Genomic DNA, 26,460 nt, shown 5'->3' on the forward strand with positions numbered 1-26,460 from the left:
TTGTGCTTGAGAGATGGTTGATAAGACCTGTGTTCATTTTCTATAGTGCCTGCTACGAGAAGTGTATGTGCATTATGCATGGTTCTGGTTAAATTTGTAACAAAAATAGCATTTTTAAAGACAGATCAGTAATTATTGCAAAGAAAACAGGTTAAACTATTCAGATAAAATAATGACATAATTAGCAGGCCTTATGGTTGTGGAAGGCTTAACTTGGGAATACATTTCACAAGGCCTGAATTAATTTGATTTTTTCAGACTTTTTGAAATGCAATGTATTTAACCTTCTCTTGTACAACAAAGCTAAGAGAAATMTATTTTTGTCATTTTAAAAATCGAGATTACAAAAATTGTCCGTCAGTTACGCAAAAAAAAATAAACGGAGATCTGATTTAGGCCATATGGCCCAGCCCTAGAGATAACGTCAGTAGAACATGCCAACATACACAAAATGGGACACATTCCACAGCGCATAATTTAATGTATTGGGTGGGCACCGTGTCAGTTGACACAGAGCTGTCATGCTGCAGCACAGAGAGCTGTCAAACACTTACTGTCCACCAAATTTTCTTAATACGTTGCTATGGGCACAGCCAAACAACGGAAGTGATGGKTTCGACTTAAGTAGCTCGTKGTAGGTAAAGTATACAAGTGTAATTTTAGATTTATTTCACTCAAGTTGGCTAACGTTAGTTAGACCTACCTACAAGTAGATGTGTCAGAGTTAAGGGCCTGCCACCAAGCCAATAACTATAAAAGGATAACTAGGCGATAATGATCAACTATAGGTTTCATAACTAACACGTTGGTGAGCATCCACACCAGAGGAAAATGTATTATTCTACAGCAGTGGTTCCCAACCGGAGGTACTAGGACCCTGGGGGTACTTGAGAAGCCTAATGAGATCATAGGCCTACTGWTAAATAAATAAAAACGAGGGGGTACTTCAGGGGTACTCCGGTCAAAACAAAATTCAGTTGGTGGTACAGTAACCAAAAAAGAGTTGGGAACCACTGCTCTACAGTCCTACACCTGTCAATCAACTGATCAACGCATCCTACTGCAAACTGCCTATTAATAAGGTGGTAACACGAGACCATTTAGTGCTTTCATGGTGTATTCTTTGTCAGTGACAAGTGTTGTGTCTTTGGCATCATTAAACTGAAGATGAATCTTTATCAAAAATTCTCTGTAATTATTATTACGTAATTAAACTACTTAATCATGTAACTGTAATTAACTCGGAAGTCAGGGAACCAAAGAAAATATTCAGATTACAAAGTTATAATTTTGCTAATATAACTTTCAGATATTTTAATATCTGATCACTTAGTCTTCTGACTAATGAATTCTTCTTTACCTCACGTTAGTCTCATTCCAAACGTCGTAAATTGTTGGTTATCTGCACGAACCCAGTCTTCACTATGAGTCATCCATACATCAATTGTCTTAAAATAATTTATTTACTAACTAAGTACTCACAAAAATGCATAAAACAAACAAGATATGGTTACAAAGAAATGATCGGGGGATGTGCCCTAGTGGGCTAAACCGGTATGGCGGCTTGTTAGACAGAGTGATAATTATAACAATTGAAATGCTAATCCTTTGCACATGAACACTCACTCATTCGGGAACAATTSCAATCAAAATGTATATTTACGCTCAGTGTGTTGTCAGGATCTCTGTTGAAAAGTTTGTTTCTGTTGGAGAGTCTGTCCGCCCTCTCTCTCTGTCGTGGTTAGAATGGATAGTTCAGAGTGACATTCATTCATGTCGTTATAGATAGATGTTTCGGCGGTTGTCAGTCTTCGCGTTCAATGATACCGAYTTCCTAGCTGCAGACTAGTAATTAATATCAAATACTTGTTCATATTCTGTCGGTATCGATAGTTTAAGAGTTTAACCACGTGGTATGGTTAAAAGATTCAGCCATCTACTCAAACCTTAGGTTTATGGTCTCTACTCAAACCTTGGCCCTCTCGTGGTGAGCTGGTCTGCAAKCTTTAGCCATCTCGTAATTGAGGTAAGCTCGGTCTCCTCTCAACCCTTGGCCCTCTCGTTATCGAGGTAAGCTGGTCTGGTGATAGAAAACCCGGGTGGGGGTTTTATTCGGAAGAGCAGAAAAGGCTGTCTCATGATGCCAGGTCCTGGCTGTGCCCCCGGGGGCGTGCCAATGACTTAGTGAAACTTTAGYGAATTTGAGTTTCCTTCATTAAAACAGTCCAAAATCACATTACACAATTTCACAAACAGTATCATCCTCACTCATCTTATACAACAATTAGATGTAAACCTCATAACTGAGGCTATTGTATAAACAGCGTTATGGTAATGTGGACGTATTGTCTCCCATGAGTTTCACAAAATTGTACCAAACGGACCAGTTCGTAGATGGARTCTTCAATCTTTTGTACCTTCTCCAGAACATAAAATGTCATTCGGTTCRCCAGTTCTGTGAGGTGGAAGAAATTCCTTTGTCCTCTCTATGAAACTCACTCTGTCTCTATACTGTGGCCATGAGGAGATAATCTCCTCCAGGAATTTACCACCTGAGGTCGCAGCAGCCTGAGTGTAGGAGATAGAGGGGGATGGTGCTCGCTGTACCCAGAGGGCAACGTCATGACACAAGACAGCCGTGAAGATGGCACGACAACACACCCCCCCAGGAGACTGGAAAGATTTGGCATGGGTCCCCAGATCCTCAAAAAAATGTTTTTTTATAATCTACAGCTGCACCATTGAGAGCATCCTGACTGGTTGCATCACGGCCTGGTATGGCAACTTCTCGGTATACGACTGTAAGGCGCTACACAGAGGGTAATGCGTACATCCCACTACAACTGATCACTAGAAAACCCTTTTCAATTATGTTAGCACAGCTGAAAACTGTTGTTCTGATTAAAGAAGCAATAAAACTGGCCTTCTTTAGACTAGTTGAGTATCTGGAACATCAGCATTTGTGGGTTCGATTACAGCCTCAAAATGGCCAGTGTCAGACACTAGGCAGTGTCAGAGTTACGCCCAAAACACTAGTCACCCAAGTCAGACTGTTCTCTCTGCTACCGTACGGCAAGCGGTACCGSAGCGCCAAGACTAGGTCCAAAAGGCTCCTTAAAAGCTTCTACCACCGACCCATAAGACTACTGAACAATTAATCAAAAAAGCCACCTGGACTATTTATATTGACCCCCACCCCCCCATTGTTCTAATACACTGCAGCTACTCACTGTTTAATATCTATGCATAGTCACTTTACCTGGAATTTCACAATAAGAGGAACGGCCTATAGCGGAGAGGCTTGCGTAGCCTATTGCGCATGGAAACAGCTAGAAGAGAGGCCAGTGATGTGTGTAGCCAAAGTAAAAAYCTAAATATTAGGGCTATAGGCCAAATATTTACCAGTCAAAGTGCACAAAAAAAGGAAACAGATTATGAAATGGCATATCTGTCTGTTCCTCCAGGCTATGCTCAGTGGTCCCCGGGCATGCAACGCTCCACTATTGATTAGGCCTACGTTTTTACAACACAGTGCAATGAGGAATGTATTGTTATCAAGTGAGTACACAATTATTTTCTATAGGCTGTAAACTGTCTTGGTGAAGGCTAATGATTAGACCTGATTACCAACAATGACATGACAGCCTACAGGGAGGAGAAGAGAGCCCTGGCGGAGTGATGCCAGGAAAATAACATCTTCCTCAACAAAACGAAGAAGCTGACTGTGGACTTCAGGAAACAGCAGAAAGAGCACACCCCCATCCACATTGACGGGGCCGCAGTGGAGAYGGTGAAAAGTTCCTCGCCGTGCACATCCCTGACAACCTGAAATGTTCCATCCACACAGACGGCGTGGTGAAGGCGCAACTGCGCCTCTTCAACCTCAGGAAGCTGAAGAAATTCAGCTTGGCCCCTAAGACCCTGACCGCCTGCAACCGCAGGGCTCTCCAGAGGGTGGTGCGGTCAGCCCAACGCATCCCCGGGGGCACACTGCCTGCCATCCAGGTCATCTACAGCACCTGGTGTCACAGGAAGGCCAAGGACGTCAGCCACCCAAGCTACGGCCTGTTCACCCCACTGCCATCCAGAAGGTGCAGGTGCATCAAAGCTGGGATCGAGAGCCAGAAGCTGTTTCTCAATCTCCAGGCAACACACACAAAATACCCCATAATGATGAAGCAAAAACTGGTTCAGAAATGTTTGCACATTTATAAATCTGAAACACCACATTTACAAAAGTATTTCAGACCCTTTACTCAGTACCTTGTTGAAGCACCTTTGGCAGCGATTACAGCATCGAGTCTTCRTGGGTATGACGCTACAAGCTTGGCACACCTGTATTTGGGGAGTTTCTTCCATTCTTCTCTGCAGATCCTCTCAAGCTCTGTCAGGTTGGATGGGGAGCGTTGATGCACAGCTATTTTCAGGTCTCACCAGAGATGTTGGATCGGGTTCAAGTCCGGGCTCTGTCTGAGGTCCTGAGCGCTTTGGAGCAGGTTTTCATCAAGGATCTCTCTATACTTTGCTCCGTTCATCTTTCCCTCGATCCTGGCTAGTCTCTCAGTCCCTGTCGCAGAAAAACATCCCCACAGCATGATGCTGTTACCACCATGCTTCACCATAGGGATGGTGACAGGTTTCCTCCAGACATGATGCTTGGCATTCAGGCCAAAGAGTTCAATCTTGGTTTCATCAGACCAGAGAAGCTTGTTTCTCATGGTCTGAGAGTCTTTAGGTGTCTTTTGGAAAACTCCAAGCGTCCTGTCATGTGCCTTTTACTGAGGAGTGGCTTATGTCGGGCCACTCTACAATAAAGGCCTGATTGGTGGAGTGCTGCAGAGATGGTTGTCCTTCTGGACTTTTTTCCCCATCTCTGTCAGAGTGACCATTAAGTTAATGGTCACCTCCCTGAACAAAGCCTTTCTCCCCGGATTGCTCAGCTTGGCCGGGCGGCCAGCTCTAGGAAGAGTCTTGGTGGTTCCTGTCTCGGAGCTCTACCTTACATAGATAATGTATGTCATAACAAGATTCCGAGCGCTTCAAGACAAGCCTCCTCCACCCTCTCTAGCTCTTTCCCCACCCGCAAAATTTCAGTCGCATCTTGAGCTTTACACATGCAAAACACTGATTAGTGAAGTCAMTTAATGGTRGAGTTAACGTAAAYTTTAAAAAGAWTTGAATGATATAAACTGCTACTTTTTTGTTAGTTAGAACAGGTTCAGAACTTTATTTTGCAGTTCGGCACAGCGGAATGGATTGAAAAAAACAAGTGGTTCTGTTCAMAACTAAACGWTTMTTAAAGAATTGTGGATCCAACCCCTGGTTTCAAGCGGGCCCTGCAGGTGAAGGTGGTGTGTGTTTAAAGCTATGGAACGCCATATGGGTCTTCGCGTGTCAAAAAAGATACGTCAAACACTGTTCTATTATAGAATGTTGTGTGTGCCGAATTTGCATGTGCAAGRCAAGCGCCACCATTACTATCACTGTCAAAGCTGTACAATACTACGTTGCTAATAAGGCATTATTTGTTCGACTGTGTGAGCATTTGAAATAGGATCAGGACCAAAATGACAAGGATCAAAATTGTTTGCAAATAACTTTGATACAGATGTTATTAGCAACTTCTGGGGTAGCTAGCTAGCTTTAGCTTGGTACCTAGCTAGCACAAATACAACCAGCCTGAAAACAAATGAAACTGCTGTCATTGTCAATATTCTGTGCAATGATTTAGGAATCCATGRGAGTAAGTATTAGCTAGGTAGCCACTTGTTCTTCTATTGAAATAACTAGCTAGCCAGCTACTTAACCTTGTTGCCCAAAACTAACGTTACAAGCAGCAATCTAGCTAGTATGGCTTGACCGGACCGGGTTGTGTGTTGTGAAACTAGCCACAATAACGATTAGGCACAATAGTGGAATTTGCATTTCGCAATTCAAAATAAGTCGCTCTTAGAAAGCGATGCAGAAGGTTACAATTGGAATCATTSCATATTTAGACTAGATAATATTAAACAAGGTTGGACTATTGGAATGTGGAGCAATGAAATGGGGTATCAGTCTACTCGTTGACACCAATATTTGCATCGTAGCTCTTATTTCAGGAATTTGACTGTGGGAAATCACCTCCCCAGTCAGCCTATTGTGCATATTGACATTCATATTGCACTGTACAGACTTACCTAAGGATTGGAGATCAATGAAATGGGTCTTCTCAGTACCCAATAGCTTTCTTCCCCCCAAAGTACTCCTCAGTTATCWGGCTCCAAAACATACATTGTCAATCAAATCTATTTATAAAGCCCTTTTTACATCAYCAGATGTCACAAAGTGCTATACAGAAACCCAGCCTAAWTTAAATTGTTTTTCCTCTGGAATAGTGTTCAATACACATAGTAGGTTGACTGGTACAATTAAATGTGCCTCAATTCACAGTGGTTTCAGWGTCCCGCAATAAGAGCTACGACGCTAATGTTCTCTGGGTGTCACTGAGTCGACTGATAACCTATGGATTGTGGATCAATGKCAGGGGGTAAGGCTGTACYGGTTAATAAGTATGCCACCAAWGCAATTCTAAAGTCMAATACATCCAGTGGGATTTCAACAGATATGTCAACAAATTGTCATTTGTTTTTATATCGTTTAGCACGATCTATTCCACTATTTGTATTAAATTGCATCACTTATTTTGAAGGCAAACTGCAAATTCCACTATTGTGGCTAGCTTCACATWGGTGGMRSSYKCCACCWTTAATCAWATAAGAACWGTCTTATAAATRAGGGGTATTTTAAATGACGACACCTAACTAGATAGCTAGCAAACTAACTATAGCTACTGAAACAGATTGTCATTTTGCTAGCTTTATGACCAGCACTGTCCAGAGCTTGGGGAAGTGCYTTTGCGCTAGTGCGGCAGGTGCACGAAACAAAACTTTACCAGCATCATAGCATARGTGTKYTTGAGACATATGAAATACGAGTGTAATAAATTAGTAATAACTACGTAAAAAAATGTATGAATGTGTTAAATGATTGAGACGTGCAGTCATTCAGGTCCTGATTGGTCAACAAGTTATTTGACATGTCTGTTTTGACACGCAAAGATTCAAACGGCATTCCATTTCTGCTYGTGGGTATTTGACACTAGGCAAAGACTCGGTTCGAATACATCAGAAAGGCCTCACAAATCCACATTGTTTGGATTGGGAAAAGTAATAAAGGCAGTGACATTTCTTTCAGCCATCCAATCACTTATAGGTTTGTGTTTACCGCAAGGAAACAAGGACAGAATGAAGGATCAATACTGCATTCTAAAGWAATCTAACAGTGCCACTGTCAGTTAAAATCACCAGCTCTGCATGCACCCTTACCTTGCCCATATCATGTGCAGACTTCTCCAATTACAAAAACGCTTGCTGATAAAGTTACTGTACATGTGCCTAAAATACCCTCTAATGGGATGTGCAAGAGAGATAAAAGCATCTATGTTAACCCTGATGTAACCCCCATTACTATAGGACACAARAGTGTCACAGAGGCAGCCTTGATCATCTTTACGTGACTATAATAACAGCAGTAATGGGAGTCATATTGGGTTAAGAGTGACATTTCCGTAGGTCATAATCACATAATAGTTAACAAAAATCGCAATCTGTTTCAGTACGGGCTACTGTAAGTTGTGAAAAACTTTCCAGGCAAACATTTTGGTTGTTTATTTCAAGATAGTGGTATTACAGCCTATAAATGGCTTTAGCAAGGAGCTCCAATGTGACATAAGGTCTGTTATAAACTGAGTGGTTCGAGCCTTGAATACTGATTGCCTGACAGCTGTGGTATACCACGGGTATGACAAAATATTTATTTTTACTGCTCTAATTATGTTGGTAACCAGTTTATAATATCAATAAGGCACCTCAGGGGTTTGTGGTATATGGCCAATATTCCACYGCTAAGGGCTGTATCCAGTCACTCRGCGTTGAGCATAAGAACAGCCCTTAGCTGTGGTATATTGGCCATATACCAAACCTCCTCGTGCCTTATTGCTTAAATATACAACGGCTTTCAGCCAATCAGCATCCAGAACTCAAACGACCCGGTTTATAATATATGTCATTTAGTAGAAACTTTAGTCCAAAGCAATTTACAACCATGCATGCATGCATACATATTTATTTTATTTTCTCATATGGGTGGCCCCAATGGGAATCAAACCCATGACCCTGACGTTGCAAGTGCCATGCTTTACCAACTGAGCCACAAAGGACCAGTGACATTTAATTTTTGTATTATTTTGACAGGTCACTGGCAAAGACATGGGCTCTGAATAGGTCAAACATGCCTCATTAGCAAAACACAATGCACCCATCGCATTCTCCACATTTCCATTGTACCTTTCTTTCTGAATAATACTTCTAAGGCCTTTCTACTGCCTTTTTTCCTATTATATTAGCAAGAGGGAGCCTCCGATGTCTCACAAGGACACAGGGGATGAGGGAGAGAGACCACTTGATTGTTCAAAACAAAAGAATGTCATTCAATGTAGGGATGTTGGTCGACTCCAATTCACAACCAAATCAATAACTTCCCACGGCATAATGGATCTTATTCAACACCACCAACTCCATTGGCTTTCACAGAACAGTGGGGAGCATAGGCCCACCTTCCCAGAAAAGGCCATGTCTGCGTGCTATTGACTCAGTGTGCTGGCTAGCCCAGAGCTTACTAAATGCGCCTACTGCTAGCCTATCAGCCTACTGCTAGCCTATTAGGCTAGCCTATCAGCCTACTGCCTGTCTCTTATACACATCTAGATGTGTATAAGAGACAGGCCTACTGCTAGCCTATCAGCCTACTGCTAGCCTATTAGCCTACTGCTAGCCTATTAGCCTACTGCTAGCCTATTAGCCTACTGCTAGCCTATTAGCCTACTGCTAGCCTATTAGCCTACTAACTGTGACTCTCAAAGGTTTGTTGTTTCAGGGGAGGGAAATAACAGGCGTTTTGCCCTTCTTTGGCGGTGGCGACCTCTCCTCCGTTGGGAAGAGGAAGGAAGACAGATAAGGGCGGGGAAGCAGCAGAAGCAGAAAAGGGGCTGCTGCAGCGGAGGCAGTAAGCTACACCTCTGGCCAATTTGTGCCCAGATTAACTGGAGTGTGACAAACCATGGGCCAGAAAAAAAGAGGTAACGAACACACGCCGAGTCTGCCGTACCCCATTTATGTATTTCTCCTACCTCTTAAAAAACTCTTACAAATAAATAAAAACATACAAATCACTCTCTCAAAACACACAGAGAGAAACATAATGAAAACCTTCCCTAGGCTATGACCTCACTGGGCTGTGCGGGGGATGGGCAGAGAGAGTAGAAAAACCAGCTTTTTCTCAATCTTTTCATGAAGCTCTGCCTGCAATCCCTAAGAAAACCATCCCCTGATCCCCCTATAAGGAAACAATAAAACCCTTTCCAAACGTCTATCCTTCTGAAACAAAGACCCTTAAAGCTTATCTTCCCATCTTGGTGACAAATCAGCCAATAACCAACGGAGGGGAACAGAACAGATAGAGAAATGCTGTCTCTCTTCTCGAGGACAAAATGTAACAATGGTTCCTACGTACCTCTGAAGTGCATTAGAGCCACCGGCTGGAAAGGCCCATTGGAATTAGGTGCATCCACAACCATCCTGATTCCAGCTTTATTGCATGTCAACATCTAAACTCGACCAGGAAGGCAATCCACTTAAGGTAAGGGGCCAGCCTCCATTTTAGCACAAAAGCAGATGAGAAAATGAAGCTCTCTGCTGCTGGAGGGAACTGTCTYGTTAGTGACGTCAACGGTAAGGAGCAAGCCGGTTGGCTGAGCACAGTCACATAAAGTGACGTAGGCAGGCAGCTCGGAAAGAGGATGTTGATTGGTAAACAGAGAGTAGGGGGCGGGACTTGCAGGGACAATATTGGATCTGTGATCTGTGAACCGTTTTGAGCTTGGCCCTGCCTTCTTTAAGGAATAGGAACTCAACAAATTCACTGTATTCTATTCCAGACATTACTGAATATGACTCCAAGTGCCTAATGGTTGGTAAAATTCTCAATTTGAATGACAAAGGTACATACATGATGGACCTATTGTAACGTGATCAAACGAAAACACAAACAATGCAAAAATGACATCTCAAATAATACACTCCAAATATCACACTGGAAATACTGTAGTGTCAGTGAGTATAATTTAGGAAACATCAATAATCTAAATCTTCTATCAATTATTGTAACACAAAAACTGCTGTCTAACGTTGTAACCATTCCACTTACAGTGGCAGTGCTTTAAATGATTGGTGGAATTGGCCCACTGTGTCAAATCAAATCAAATATTATTTGTCACTAATAGTAAAATGCTACCCAACAATGCAGAGAGAGATAGTAGAATTTGTTAAAACAATTATAACACAGGGAAAAAAACACAAATGAGTAACGATAACTAGGCTATATGCACACGGGGTACCAGTACTGAGTCAATGTGCAGGGAGGGGTACGACGTAATTGAGGTAGATATGTACATATACAGTGCCTTCAGAAAGTATTCACACCCCTTGATTTATTCCACATGTTGTTGTGTTACAGCCTAAATTTAAAATGGATTCAATTGAGATTTCTCGTCACTGGCCTAAACARAATACCAGATAATGTCAAAGTGGAATTATGTTTTTCAATTTTTTAGGAATTAATGACAAATGAAAAGCTGAAATGRCTTGAGGGGAGTTAGAGACTCATATCTCCCTCACTAACTTTAAGCATCAGTTGTCAGAGCAGCTTACAGATCACTGCACCTGTACATAGCCCATCTGTAAATAGCCCATCCAACTACCTCACCCCAATATTGTTATTTATTTATTTTTGCTCCTTTGCACTCCAGTATCTCTATTTGCACATTCATCTTCTGCACATCTATAACTCCAGTGTTTAATTGCTAAATTGTAAATATTTCACCACTATGGCCTATTTATTGCCTTACCTCCCTAATCTTACTTCATTTGCACACACTGTATATAGACTTTTCGATTGTGTTATTGACTGTACGTTATGTTTATTCCATGTGTAACTCTGTGTTGTTTGTGTAGCACTGCTTTGCTTTATCTTGGCCAGGTCACAGTTGTAAATGACAACTTGTTCTCAACTGGCCTACCTGGTTAAATAAAGGTGAAATAAAATAAATAAGAATTGAGTCAGTATTCAATCCCTTTGTTATGGCAAGCCTAAATAAGTTCAAGAATGGGTGAGGTGAGGAGGAGGATTTTTAAAGATACTGTTAGAAGAAGTAGGGTTTCAGATGTTTTCAGAAGATGGGCAGAGACTATGCTGTCCTAGCTTCAGGGGGAAGCTGATTCCATCATTGGGGAGCCAGGACAGAGAAGAGCTTTTGACTGGGCTGAGCAGGAGCTGCATTCCTGTAGGTGTGGGAGGGCCATGAGACCAGAGGTGGCAGAACGGACTGCTCGGGTTGAGGTGTAGGGTTTGAGCATAACCTGAAGGTAGGGAGGGGAAGTTTCTCTTGCTGTTCCGTAGGTAAGCACCAATAATATTGTTTAACATGATTTTTGAATGACTACCTCATRTCTGTACCCCACACATACAATTATCTGTAAGGTCCCTCAGTTGAACAGTGAATTTCAAACACAGATTCAACCACAAAGACCAGGGAGGTTTTCCAATGCCTGTCAAAGAAGGGCACCTATTGGTAGATGTGTGAAAATATAAAAAGCAGACATTGAATATCCGTTTGAGCATGGTGACGTCATTAATTACACTTTGGATGCTGTATCAATACACCCAGTTACTTCAAAGATACAGGCTTCCTTCCTAACTCAGTTGCCGGAGAGGAAGGAAAGTGCTTGGGGATTTCACCTTGAGGCCAATGCTGACTTTAAAACAGTTACAGAGTTMAATGGCTGTGATAGGAGAAAACTGAGGATGGATCAACAACATTGTAGTTACTCCACATTATTAACCTAATTGACAGAGTGAGAAGAAGGAAGCCTGTAAATAATTAAAATATTCCAAAACATGCATCCTGTTTGCAACAAGGCACTGCATTAATACTGACAAAAAATGTGGCAAAGCAATTCACTTTTTGTCCTGAATGCAAAACGTTATGTTTGGGGCAAATCCAACATAACACATCACTGAGTACCACTACACATATTTTCAAGGACGGTGGTGGCTGCATCATGTTATGGGTATGCTTGTAATCYTTAAGGACTGGGGAGTTTTTCAGGATAAAAAAAGAAATGTAATGGAGCTAAGCACAGGCATAATCCTAGAGGAAAACCTGGTTCAGTCTGCTTTCCACCAGACACTGGGAGATTAATTCACCTTTTAGTAGGACAATAACCTAAAACACAAGCCCAAATCTACACTGGAGTTTCTTAACAAGAAAACAGTGATTTTCCTGAGTGGTCGACGTATAGTTTTGGCTTAAATCTACTTGAAAAATCTATGGCAAGACCTGAAAATGGTTGGCTAGCAATGATCAACAAACAATTTGACAGAGCTTGAAGAATTCTGAAAAGAATAATGGGCAAATGTTGCACAATCCAGGTGTGGGACTTACCTAGACAGACTCACAACTGTGAGAAACAAAGTCCATGAAGTCAATAACTTGCTTGTAACAGATTACATTCATATTRTGACTATCTATGAAACTCACTTAGATAATACCTTTGATGATACAGTGGTAGCAATTAGAGGTCAACCGATTTATGATTTTTCAACGCCGATACCAATACCGATTATTGGAGGACCCAAAAAAGCCGATACCGATTAAATCGGCCGATTTTCTTTCTTTATTTGTAATAATGACAATTACAACAATACTGAATGAACACTTATTTTAACTTAATATAATACATKAATAAAATCAATTTAGCCTCAAATAAATAATGAAACATCTTCAATTTGGTTTAAATAATGCAAAAACAAAGTGTTGGAGAAGAAAGTAAAAGTGCAATATGTGCCATGTAAGAAAGCTAACGTTTAAGTTCCTTGCTCAGAACATGAGAACATATGAAAGCTGGTGGTTCCTTTTAACATGAGTCTTCAATATTCCCAGGTAAGAAGTTTTGGGTTGTAGTTATTATAGGAATTATAGAACTATTTCTCTCTATATGATTTGTATTTCATATACCTTTGACTATTGGATGTTCTTATAGGCACTTTAGTATTGCCAATGTAACAGTATAGCTTCCATCCCTCTCCTCGCTCCTACCTGGGCTCGAACCAGGAACACATCGACAACAGCCACCCTCGAAGCAGCGTTACCCATGAAGAGCAAGGGGAACAACTACTKCAAGTCTCAGAGCGAGTGACGTTTGAAACGCTATTAGCGCGCACCCCGCTAACTAGCTAGCCATTTCACATCGTTTACACCAGCCTAATCTCGGGAGTTGATAGGCTTGAAGTCATAAACAGCACAATGCTTGAAGCATTGCGAAGAGCTGCTGGCAAAACGCACGAAAGTGTGCTGTTTGAATGAATGCTTACGAGCCTGCTGGTGCCTACCATCGCTCAGTCAGACTGCTCTATCAAATCATAGACTTAATTATAACATAATAACACACAGAAATACGAGCGTAGGTCATTAATATGGTCGAATCCGTAAACTATCATCTCGAAACAAAAACGTTTATTCTTCAGTGAAATACGGAACCGTTCCGTATTTTATCTAATGGGTGGCATCCATAAATCTAAATATTCCTGTTACATTGCACAACCTTCAATGTTATGTCAGAATTACGTCAAATTCGGGCAAATTAGGCGGGCCAAACTGTTGCATTTACACTGACTCTGCGTGCAATGAACGCAAGAGAAGTGACACAATTTCACCTGGTTAATATTGCCTGCTAACCTGGATTTCTTTTAGCTAAATATGCAGGTTTAAAAATATATACTCTTTGTGTATTGATTTTAAGAAAGGCATTGATGTTTATGGTTAGGTACACGTTGGAGCAATGACAGTCCTTTTTCGCGAATGCGCACCGCATCGATGATATGCAACGCAGGACACGCTAGATAAACTAGTAATATCATCAACCGTGTGTAGTTATAACGAGTGATTATGATTGATTGATTGTTTTTATAAAGATAAGTTTAATGCTAGCTAGCAACTTACCTTGGCTTCTTACTGCATTCGCGTAACAGGCAGGCTCCTCGTGAGGCAGGTGGTTAGAGCGTTGGACTAGTTAACCATAAGGTTGCAAGATTGATCGAGCTGACAAGGTTCAAAATCTGTCCCTGAACAAGGCAGCCCACTGTTCCTAGGCCGTCATTGAAAATAAGAATGTGTTCTTAACTGACTTGCCTAGTTAAATAAAGGTGTAAAAATGTAATTTAATTTTTTAATTTTTTAAAAAATCGGCAAAATCGGCGTTCAAAAATACAGATTTCCGATTGTTATGAAAACTTGAAAATCGGCCCTAATTAATCAGCCATTCCGATTAATCGGTCGACTTCTAGTAGCAATACATGGTTAAATATATCTAATGAAAAGACAGAAATGCCAACAGAGGCGGTGTTGCTGTCATATTCAGAAACCACATTCATGTAAAGCATGTTGAATACTATTGAAGTAATATGGCTACAGGTTCCTCTGCCTCACTTAAAGCCCATTCTTATTGGAAGCTGCTATAGACCACCAAGTGCTAACAGTCAGTATCTGGATAATGTGTGTGAAATGCTTGATAATGTATGTGATATCAACAGAGAAATATATTTTCTGGTGATTTAAATATTGACTGGCTATCATCAAGCTGCCCTCTCAGGAAAAAACTTCAAACCTGAACCAGTGCCTACAACCTGGATCAGGTTGTCAGTCAACCTACCAGGGTAGTTACAAACAGCACTAGAATTAAATCATCAACATGTATTGATCACATTTTTTACTGACGCTGCAGATATTTGCTTTAAAGCCATATCCAAATCCATAGGATGTAGTGATCACAATATAATAGCCATATTTAGGAAACCAAAGTTCCAGAGGCTGGGCCTAATATAGTGTATAAGAGGTCATACAATAAGTTTTGTAGTGATTCATATGTTGATTATGTAAAGAATATTTGCTGGGTGTGTAATGAGGAGCAACCAGACACTGCACTTGACGCATTTATGAATTACTTATTCCAGTTATTAATAAGCATGCAGACATTAAGAAAATGACTGTAAAAACTTAAATCCTCTTGGATTGATGAGGAATTTAAAAATTGATGGTTTGAGAGGGATGTGGCAAAAGGTATGGCAATTAAGTCTGGCAGCCCAACTGATTGGTAAACGTACTGCAAATTAAGAAATCATGTGACTAAACTAAAGAAAATGAAACTACACTATGAAACAAAGATAAATTATATAAAGAATGATAATAAACAGCTTTGGGCACCTTAAATGAAATTTTGTAAAAAATTCCAACTCGGGTCCTTCATTCATTGAATCAGATGGCCATTCATCACAAAGCCCACTGATATTGCAAACTACTTTAATGACTTCTTCATTGGCAAGATACGCAAACTTGTGGATGACATGCCAGCAACAAATGCTGACACTACACATCCAAGTATATCAGACCAAATTATGAAAGACAAGAATTGTATTTTGAATTCCGTAAAGTCAGTGTGGAAGAGGTGAAAATGATTGTTGTCTATCAACAATGACAAGCCACCGGGGTCTGACAATCTAGATGGAAATTACTGAGGATAATAGCAGACAATATTGCCACTCCTATTTGCCACATCTTCAATTTAAGCCTACTAGAGAGCATGTGCCCTCAGGCCTGGAGGGAAGCTAAAGTTATTCCGCTACCCAAGAATAGTAAAGCCCCTTCACTGGCTCAAATAGCCAACCAATCAGCCTATTACCAACCCTTAGTAAACTTCTGGGAAAAATAGTGTTTGACCAGATACAATGCTATTTTACAGTAAACAAATTGACAACAGAATTTTAGCACGCTTATAGGGTAAGAACACTCAACAAGCACAGCACTTACACAAATTACTGATGATTGGCTGAGATAAATTGATGATAAAATGATTGTGGGGGCTGTCTTGTTAGACTTCAGTGCAGCTTTTGACATTATTGATCATAGTCTGCTGCTGGAABAACGTATGTGTTATGGCTTTACACCCCATGCTATAATGTGGATAAAGAATTACTTGTCTAACAGAACACAGAGGGTGTTCTTTAATGGAAGTCTATCAAATATAATCCAGTTAGAATCAAGAATCAGGAATTTTTACTAACGACATACCACTGACTTTGAGTAAAGCCAGAGTTTCTATGTATGCGAATGACTCAACACTATACACGTCAGATACTACAGCGACTGAAATGACTGCAACACTCAACAAAGAGCTGCAGTTCGTTTCAGAGTGGGTGGCAAGGAATAAGTTAGCCCTAAATAATTATAAAACTAAAAGCATTGTATTTGGAACAAAACACTCACTAAACCCTAAACCTCAACTAAATCTTGAAATGAATAATGTGGAAATTGAGSAAGGTCAGATGACTAAACGGCTTGGAGCAACACTAGATTGTAAACTGTCATGGTCAAAACATATTGATGCAGTAGTAGCTAAGATGGGGAGAAGTCTGTCTATAATAAAGCGATGCTCTGCCTTCTTAACAACACTATCAACAAGTATTGTCGCACCTTGACTACTGTTCAGTCGTGTGGTCAGGTGCCACAAAAAAGGACTTAGGAAAATTGCATTTGGCTCAGAACAGGGCAGCATGTCTGGCCCTTGGATGTACACAGAGAGCTAATATTAATAATATGCATGTCAATCTCTCCTGGCTGAACGTGGAGGAGCGATTGACTTCATCACTGCTTATATTTATGAGAGGTATTGACATGTTGAATGCACCGAGCTGTCAGTCTAAACTACTGGCACACAGCTCGGACACCCATGCATACCCCACAAGACATGCCACAAGAGGTCTCTTCACAATCCCCAAGTCCAGAACAGACTATGGAAGGCAAACAGTACTACATAGAGCCATGACTACATGGAACTCTATTCCACATCGGGTAACTGACGCAAGCAGTAAAATTAGATTTAAAAAACAGATWAAAAAAACACCTTATGGAACAGCGGGGACTGTGAAGCAACATAAACATTGGCACAGACGTGCGCACACGCACACACTACTGTAGATATGTGGTAGTGGTGGAGTAGGGGCCTGAGGGCACACAATTGTATAAACTGCCTTAATTTTGCTGGACCCCAGGAAGAGTAGCTGCTGCTTTGGCAACGGGATAGATAATAAACAGTAACAGCGTATCTGATGAGTCAAAAGAGATTCGTGCAAAAAGTGTATTTGCAGATATTCCTGGTAGCTATTTGTTAACTATTTAGCAGTCTTACAGCTTGGGGGAAGAAGCTGTTCAGGGTCCTGTTGGTTCCAGATTTGGTGCATTGGTACTGCTTGCCATGCAGTAGCAGAGATAACAGTCTATGACATGGGTGGCTAGAGTCTTTGACAATTTTATGTAGCTCTGCTGTCAGAAGTGTTATCATCAGGACAGTTTGACAGTGAATAATAACTTATGAAATATGGAAACTATTTGTAGGTACGTGATATGGTTTAGAAAACCCTATTAAGTCTGCACAAAAAATATTGTCTTCTCTACACAAGTGAAAAGAGGAGTGGGTAAACTTCAGTTTTAAGCCAAGTAGCAGAAAAGTCACATGCAGGGCATTAAATGCCAACGGACAATTGAAGATGGAGAGGGTAACTAGACAAGAGTAAATAGTTGTTGTCCTTGTTTCAGTCTCCATCACGTCCTTGTTTCAGCCTCCATCACGTCCTTGTTTCAGCCTCCATCACGTCCTTGTTTCATTCTCCATCACATCCTTGTTTCAGTCTCCATCACGTCCTTGTTTCAGTCTCCATCACGTCCTTGTTTCAGTCTCCATCACGTCCTTGTTTCAGTCTCTATCACGTCCTTGTTTCAGTCTCCATCACGTCCTTGTTTCAGCCTCCATCACGTCCTTGTTTCAGCCTCCATCACCCTCCATACCCTTGTTTCAGTCTTCACGTTCCTTTGTCCTTCAGTATATCAACACTTTTCCTCCTCAACTGCTTTCAGTGTGTTGTCTTGTTTGCTCTGATCTGGAAAAGACAGTCCGATGTGTTTTTATGGACTGTGTTTTCTCTTGCGCAAAAAAGGTTAAAGTGCTGACCTTTCATGAGCGGCCAAGCATAATACACCTGTCAGTCAAAACCCATAGATGCAGCGCTGCGATGGCAAGAATAGGGCTGAGTACGACAATTAGCATAATCGGACTCACATGGATCTCTTGAAGACAGAGAACTTAACGGTGCTGCACCATCTTTCTAATTATACTCTACGAGCCAAGCGTTAAGTTATTAAAGAGGGCAGCCTACCTGCCGCATAGAGGGCAGCTACTGCCGCAATAGAGGAGGGCAGCCTACCTGCCGCAATAGAGGAGGGCAGCCTACCTGCCGCAATAGAGGAGGGCAGCCTACCTGCGCGCAATAGAGGGAGGCAGCCTACCTGCCGCCAATAAGGAGGGCAACCTACCTGCCGCAATAGAGGAGGCACTACTGCCGCAATAGAGGAGGGCAGCCTACCTGCCGCAATAGAGAGGGCAGCCTACCTGCCCGCAATAGATGAGGCAAGCCTACCTGCCGCAATAGATGAGGGCAGCCTAACTGCGCGCAATAGATGAGGGCAGCCTACCTGCCGCAATAGAGAGGGCAGCCTACCTGCCTGCAATAGAAGAGGGCAGCCTACCTGCCTGCAATAAAGAGGGCAGCCTACCTACGCAATAGAGGAGGCAGCCTACCTGCTACAATAGAGGAGGGCAGCCTACCTGCTGCAATAGAGGAGGGCAGCCTATCTGCTACAATAGAAGAGGTCAGCCTACCTCAAATCAAATCAAATTGTATTTGTCACATACAACAGGGTTTAGCAAGATGTTAATGCGAGTGTAGCGAAATGCTTGTGCTTCTAGTTCCGACAATGCAGTAATAACCAACGAGTAATCTAACCTAACAATTCCACAACTTACTACCTTATACACACAAGTGTAAAGGGATAAAGAATATGTACATAAAGATATATGAATGAGTCATGGTACAGAACGGCATAGGCAAGATGCAGTAGATGGTATCGAGTACAGTATATACATATGAGATGAGTAATGTAGGGTATGTAAACATAAAAGTGCATAGTTTAAAGTGGCTAGTGATAACATGTATTACATAAAGATGGCAAGATGCAGTAGATGATATAGAGTACAGTATATACATATACATTATATTAAGTGGCATTGTTTAAAGTGGCTAGTGATACATTTTTGATAAATTTTCCATCAATCCATTATTAAAGTGGAGCTGGAGTTGAGTCAGTATGTTGGCAGCAGCCTCTGTGTTAGTGATGGCTGTTTAACAGTCTGATGGCCTTGAGATAGAGCTGTTTTTCAGTCTCTCGGTCCCTGCTTTGATGCACCTGTACTGACCCTCGCCTTCTGGATGATGCGGGTGAACAGGCAGTGGCTCGGTGGTTGTTGTCCTTGATGACTTTATGGCCTTCCTGTGACATCGGGCGTGTAGGTGTCCTGGAGGGCAGGTAGTTTGCCCCCGGTGATGCGTTTGGCAGACCTCACTACCCTCTGAGAGCCTTACGGTTGTGGGCGGAGCAGTTGCCGTACCAGGCAGTGATACAGCCCAACAGGATGCTCTCGATTGTGTATCTGTAGAAGTTTGTGAGTGCTTTTGGTGACAAGCCGAATTTCTTCAGCCTCCTGCCAAATAGAAGAGGGCAGCCTACCTGCCACATAGAGGAGGGCAGCCTACCTGCGCAATAGAGGAGGTCAGCCTACCTGCTACAATAGAGGAGGGCAGCCTACTGCTGCAATAGAAGAGGGCAGCCTACCTGCGCCAATAGAAGAGGGCAGCCTACTTGCTACAATAGAAGAGGTCAGCCTACCTGCTACAATAGAAGAGGGCAGCCTACCTGCTACAATAGAAGAGGGCAGCCTACCTGCACAATAGAGGAGGGCAGCCTACCTGCTACAATAGAGGAGGGCAGCCACCTGCTACAATAGAGGGAGGTCAGCCAGTCTTGCTACAATAGAAGAGGGCAGCCTACCTGCTACAATAGAGGAGGGCAGCCTACCTGCCACAATAGAGGAGGGCAGCCTACCCTGCTTCAATAGAGGAGGTCAGCCTACCTGCTACATAGAGGAGGCAGCCTACCTGCACGTACAATAGAAGAGGCAGCCTACCTGCTACAATAGAAGAGGGCAGGCTACCTGCTACAATAGAAGAGGGCAGCCTCCTGCTACAATAGAGGAGGGCAGCCTACCTGCCACAATAGAGGAGGTCAGCCTACTGCCACAATAGAGGAGGTCAGCCTACTCCCACAATAGAGGAGGGCAGCCTACCTGCCACAATAGAGGATGGCAGCCTACCTGCTACAATAGAGGAGGGCAGCCTACCTGCTACAATAGAGGATGGCAGCCTACCTGCTACAATAGAGCGAGGGCAGCCTACCTGCCACAAATAGAGGAGGTCAGCCTACCTGCTACAATAGAGGAGGGCAGCCTACCTGCCTACAATAGAGGAGAGGCAGCCTACCTGCTACAATAAAGAAGAGGCAGCCTACCTGCTACATAGAGAGAGCCTACTGCCGCAATAGAGGAGGGCAGCCTACCTGCCGCAATAGAGGAGGGCAGCCTACCTGCCGCAATAGAGGAGGGCAGCCTACCTGCCGCAATAGAGGAGGGCAGCCTACCTGCCGCAATAGAGGAGGGCAGCCTACCTGCCACATAGAGGAGGCAGCCTACCTGCCACAATAGAGGAGGGCAGCCTACCTGCCACAATAGAGGAGGGCAGCCTACCTGCTACAATAGAGGAGGGCAGCCTACCTGCCACAATAGAGGAGGGCAGCCTACCTGCCCACAATAGAAGAGGGCAGCCTACCTGCCACAATAAGGAGGGCAGCCTACCTGCTACAATAGAAGAGGGCAGCCTACCTGCTACATAGAAGAGGGCAGCCTACCTGCTACAATAAAGAGGGCAGCCTACCTGCTACAATAGAAGAGGGCAGCCTACCTGCTACAATAGAAGAGGGCAGCCTACCTGCTACAATAGAGAGGGCAGCCTACCTGCTACAATAGAAGAGGGCAGCCTACCTGCTACAATAGAAGAGGGCAGCCTACCTGCTACAATAGAAGAGCAGCCTACCTGCTACAATAGAGGAGGGCAGCCTACCTGCTACAAAGAAGAGGCAGCCTACCTGCTACAATAGAAGAGGGCAGTCTACCTGCTACAAAGAGGAAACACAGTACAGGGTGTAAGCTCTATTGGAACTGGTTGGGGTCAATTCCATTGATGTTCAGTCAATTCAGGAAGTAAACTGACATTTCAGAAATTTAACTAAGGAGAATTGAATTAAAATAAATCCAAATGGAATTGACCCCAGCCCTGATTGGCTGATATTCTACCACCATAAGAGAAGCTTCTCCAATAGGGAAACTCATGAGACGGTATAGACCAACAGAATACCATCTTGTTCCATATTTCTCAAGGTGTCTTTCCTAATGCGTATGTACATTRCAATCTACACCAAAGGCCTGGAGCATTAAAGATTAATTTTAGGACAAGCCTTTAAAAATAGGCACCTGACTAACTCTGCCACCACAAATGCCCAAATCCATTTACCATTCATCCAAGTCTCCCGATTGCAGCTTCCAAATGTTTACATGACTTCTAAGTCGTGCGACACAGGTGAATAACATTTAGAGATTTATGATGCCTATCCATTTAGTGGGGTTATTGGTGCCTGCCAAGTGGGTGAATGTACTGTAACAAGTAAGAACACATAAACCATTGTAGTCTGACATACTTTATCTTTACATTTGCAGGTATGTAGGTATTCAAATGTTTTGAGAGAAGCTTCCTGCTCGCCTATCAGATGCGGTTAGTTAGCAGATAGCTAATGACATACATATAAGTGAGGAGTTATTTGCCAGGGAATAGTGGCCTGTCAACAATACATAGTGATGGGGGGGGGGGGTTAAGAGTCCTGTACAGCCACAGTGCAGTCCTTAAACATGTCAGGTGTGATTTGTGTGATGACATTAAAAGGTTTGGCTTGCTCAGACATGCTCCGGTTGCTCCCACCTTCGCTTAGTGGTTACTGCAAAACAAACCAAGGACAACACCAAATGCCTTTGTGTTGTCTGGTAGAGAAAACCAATATCCATACTGGCATCTAAGTGTAGAATGCACGGCCAATACACTGCTTCTCTGTAAGTAGTAAGATATGCTAGTAATGTTGGATCAGTAGGAAGGAGAGTTGTGTTTGTGGTCTGGGGGGACAAAACATGTGGTGCTCTGATATCCATACTAGCATTGGCTACAACTTGGAATGCAATGCCAATACACTGCATTCTATGTAGTATGCTATTGTGTGGATATTGGCACAGAACCAAGCACCGTTTAAACATGGTTTAAGCACTGTTTAAGCTTTGAACGTGCCTGGTTGATCGTGTACGATCAACATAATTCCTCTATAGAAAAGTAGTGGTTCTTCGTTGTCAATCAATCAGTCTTTCAACCAATCAATGTCTTTCTTCTGCGGGTAAGAAGAAAGACCCACAGGGCTCAGATGTAAAAAAAAAGATTCCCTTACGTTGATGACTTCTTGCAAATCCAATCYGTTTACCATTCAATGTCATCACATATACTTTTTGGTCTGAAATGACTTGGAAACAATGTTGATTTAACAATTTTTTTGGCCCCAATGATACTTTTCTGAAAGCAACAGATCTTGTCTGTAATGCTCTGTGTAAACAAACGAGTCATGAATGATTACTGTAAAGGTGTAAACCTCAACCCCCTATATCTCATCACACAGGTWTGTCCAAACAACAACTGCCAAGTATCTGTATAGAATCAATCAGTCAGTGCTTTCAATCACTGTTGGTGGGCAGCATGCCGAATGGTGCATCATGTCACTTTGCTCCCTCGAATATTACTATGGTGTGAAAATTACACAGCTATTCCCACCTAACAACCTATACATAAATTATTTAACATTTTAAAAAACAATAAAGGGAAACAAAACAGTGGAAATAAAGGTTTTTTATCTAGATTTGCAGAGAGTCTATTTCTCAGGATAATTATTTCCAAGAAGCAGTACAGGACCCTATACCGAAAGCATCTCAGAGTAGGATTGCGGATCTATTAATTTTTATCTAAAAAAGCTAAACTGGTCCTAGATCAGCACTCCTACTCTGAGACACTTTGTGGATATAGGCCCAGGGCCCATATGCGTGCTGAGATATGATCTGAATGGCAAAACTGATATTAACGAATAAACAAGGYGGCAGCTGATCCTAGATCAGCACTCTATTTTGTCATTTGTTTCATTTTATTGAATATTAAAATATACAATCTACCTGCAGTGAAGCCGCTCAAGATTATATTACATTCAGTCATCTAACAGACCCATCTAGAATGATCCACAGAAGCAACCAGGGTCAACACTCTTACCTTAACTGTGCCGATTCCATAGTGGCACCAATCCCACTAATGACCGATCTTTGTCTCAAGACTCCATTTGAATCACTGTTACCCTAGACATGATGTGCAGTCCCTCTCTAGGGACTATCTGTTTCTTCAAGATAAGACTTGAGATACAGTTGAGTGCAGATGATTAYCATTGGAGATAGACATGAACTGCCATCCGCTATGGTCTAAATAATGTAGCACGCTAAGTCCTGAAGGTTAAAAAGCTGGTTATGAGAATCCTAGGAGCCTATGAATTGTTAATATAACCTCCCCTGCACCTAATAGGTCAGAACTAACGGTGTTACGCTAATGTCATGCATGTGATTACCGGTAAACACAGAATGTGTGAGCCCTTGAGACATATTGAACTGAACTGTACAATGATAAACTGAGAACAGTGAATATTTAAGAGAAGTCACTTTAACTTCTTGTCCTACTCCGACTCTAAAATTTCATCTTTGAGGCCATATTGGAAGTGAGAGACAGTGTTTGTTTGGAACCACACTCTTGTGATAAGTAACCTTGCCTGAGACCTGAAGACTTACATTGGCTCCCTAAGCTAATACCTAGGCTTTAGCTCAGTYGGCTAACACAGTCTTGTTAACTCGGAGACTTGAGTTTGAACCACCCGAGTCTGTCACGTGTACTGTATATGTGCATCTCAAGTGTACCTTTAATAGCAGGCAGCGTCTGCAGCTTCCTATTGGTGCTGATGGGGAAGACAGACGCACTCAGCCTCCGCTCCCTCTTGACTGCTGAGTTTGAGCCAGGTTTCACCCTCAGCAGCTGGGTGTTGGGCGGCTGCGCGCTCTTCTTATTGGAAACCTGTGGAAACAAGAGTCGCAAAGCGAGGGTTCCCGTTACTGGCCAGCAGTTTCCTGCCCAAGGAAGCCAGGGATCACAATTACCCAAATTGTTTCCACAGGGAGGAGTCAGTGATGATGTGGAGTTGTGGTTAAGGGTCATGTTCCTCTTCCAAATCAGATGTTTCCCTGGGAGGGAACCTGATCAGAGGCGCTGTGTGTGTGTGTGTGTGTGTGTGTGTGTGTGTGTGTGTGTGTATATACTGTCTCTGTTGACACAGGGTGTGTAATGGAGTCCCACAGAGACAGATAACTGATAGAGCTGTACAGGCAGTGATAGTGGCATCATGCTGTCTGTCTGTCTGTCGGTCTGCCGGTCTGTCGGTCTGCCGGTCTGTCTTCTGCCGGTCTGTCTTCTGCCGGTCTGTCTTCTGCCGGTCTGTCTTCTGCCGGTCTGTCGTCTGTCTTCTGTCTTGTTAACATTGACAAGGTAATCTGGAAAACCTACCTCATATTGTTCCTTTGTTAAATGAGAGCGTATGTTTCCCAATAATCTCCATTAAAACTTTGATTAGGTGAATGTTGAATGCAGCTGTAAAGCCTTGTGGGGTGGCGATGGACATTCTCATGAAGTATAGCACATCAGCCATCATGACTGAAGAGATATAACAACATATAACACTAGTTGGGTTTCTTCAGGGTTTTTTGACGGATACTGCTTAAAAATTCAAAAGGCACTCTCACATCTGAGCAATCTTTGTTGCAGGTGCACGGTAACAATTGAATAAGATGAGAAAAAAGAAGAAACCTGCACACTGCTCTTGCTAGTATCGCCGTTCTTTATTACGCTTTACGTTTCGGCCTCAAGGCCTCCGTCAGAACTCAGAAACACCTAAAATGGCTTAGTACTGCTTCTTACCTTATCATAATCCAAAAAACATGAACTTGAATTTGATTGATTATCTCAAGGTTCAACAGTTATGTCTGGAAGTGTAAATTATGAATGTGGACAGAGTTGTTCTCATCTCACCCTCTGCAATATCCCGGGTGTATTTTGCAGGTAGTGATAACCACAAAACACACCCCAGATAAAAGAAATGCTATATGATGCACAATAATATTTGTGTAACAGTGACAACTGTGTGTTATCCATATCGTATCACTTCATTGTGACTACAGATAAAAAGTAATAACAGTCAATAGGCTTGCTGCTACGATTCTCTTCTAATCAGTATTCATGTTCACACTGGTGTGGTAATTATACAGCACAYGAGCCTCTTGGTAAAGGGACTTAGCTCTGCTTCCTCATGCTGTTTCAGCAGATATACATACGTTTTAAGTCTAAATAAATACTACAGTACCGTACTGTAGGACCATACGGATAGACTGTAGACAGCCAGACATGACTGTCTAATTCTAGTCAGTACCTAACAGTCGATCAACTGACAGTGTATTAAAAAACACTTACAATGCATAACGCTAATATTGATTAGTAGGTTTTCTAAGAACTCTGCATGCCAGAGGAACCCTGAGGCTTTGTTCCAAATGGCACCTTTTCCCTATTTAGTGCACTACTTTTGGTCAGAGCRTTATATGCCCCTGTGCACTAGATAGGCAATAGGGTACCATTTTGGAAACACTAGAAGAATCCATGCAGTTTGTTTCACACATGAGTGTAAAAGTCAATTGATTTTCACCTTGCTTGATAAGTACTTGACGGGTGTGGATAGAATATAACAGAACAGAACAGAACAAAACAAAGATGGGTCCAACTCTGTTTTCAAWTCAAAAGGTTCATCAGTATCATTGTTCATCAGTATTCATCAGTACTTTCCAACTTGTTTTAGATTTCTTTCAAGTATGGTTGTAAAACTAAGAAAATACAGCTTGGACTGCTTCCTACCTCATGGTCAGAGTTGGAATGTCCATTTTTGCATCCAGGTTTGCTTGACTTCACAGACTTGGAAGATTCCTACATAAGACAGACAAACTGTGTGAGTGACAGTAGGCCCAGGTTAGATAGACAGATAGATAGATCTGGCAAAAAATACTTGAATCAGTTATAMAACACATTGCC

The 26,460-nt window shown here is 42.3% G+C and overlaps 1 protein-coding gene across 5 annotated transcripts in view; it reads right to left on the reverse strand.

Annotated features, from left to right (window-relative positions):
* The window catches only part of ppp2r5ca (protein phosphatase 2, regulatory subunit B', gamma a), a 51,715-nt gene that overhangs the window by 22,538 nt on the left and 2,717 nt on the right, over positions 1-26,460 (reverse strand). For 3 of the 5 annotated variants that reach the window (XM_070445262.1, XM_070445260.1, XM_070445261.1), the window contains exons 2-3: positions 26,287-26,355; positions 24,252-24,405 (exon numbers count right to left, since the gene is read on the reverse strand). In XM_070445262.1, the coding sequence (XP_070301363.1) occupies positions 24,252-24,405; positions 26,287-26,355 (223 nt within the window). Of the gene's footprint in view, positions 1-9,612; positions 9,833-24,251; positions 24,406-26,286; positions 26,356-26,460 lie in introns of those variants that run through there. The other 2 variants (XM_023994921.3, XM_023994923.3) reach the window with 1 other exon arrangement.

This window comes from Salvelinus sp. IW2-2015, linkage group LG9 (genome assembly GCF_002910315.2).
Source record: "Salvelinus sp. IW2-2015 linkage group LG9, ASM291031v2, whole genome shotgun sequence".
Lineage (NCBI taxonomy): Eukaryota > Metazoa > Chordata > Actinopteri > Salmoniformes > Salmonidae > Salvelinus > Salvelinus sp. IW2-2015.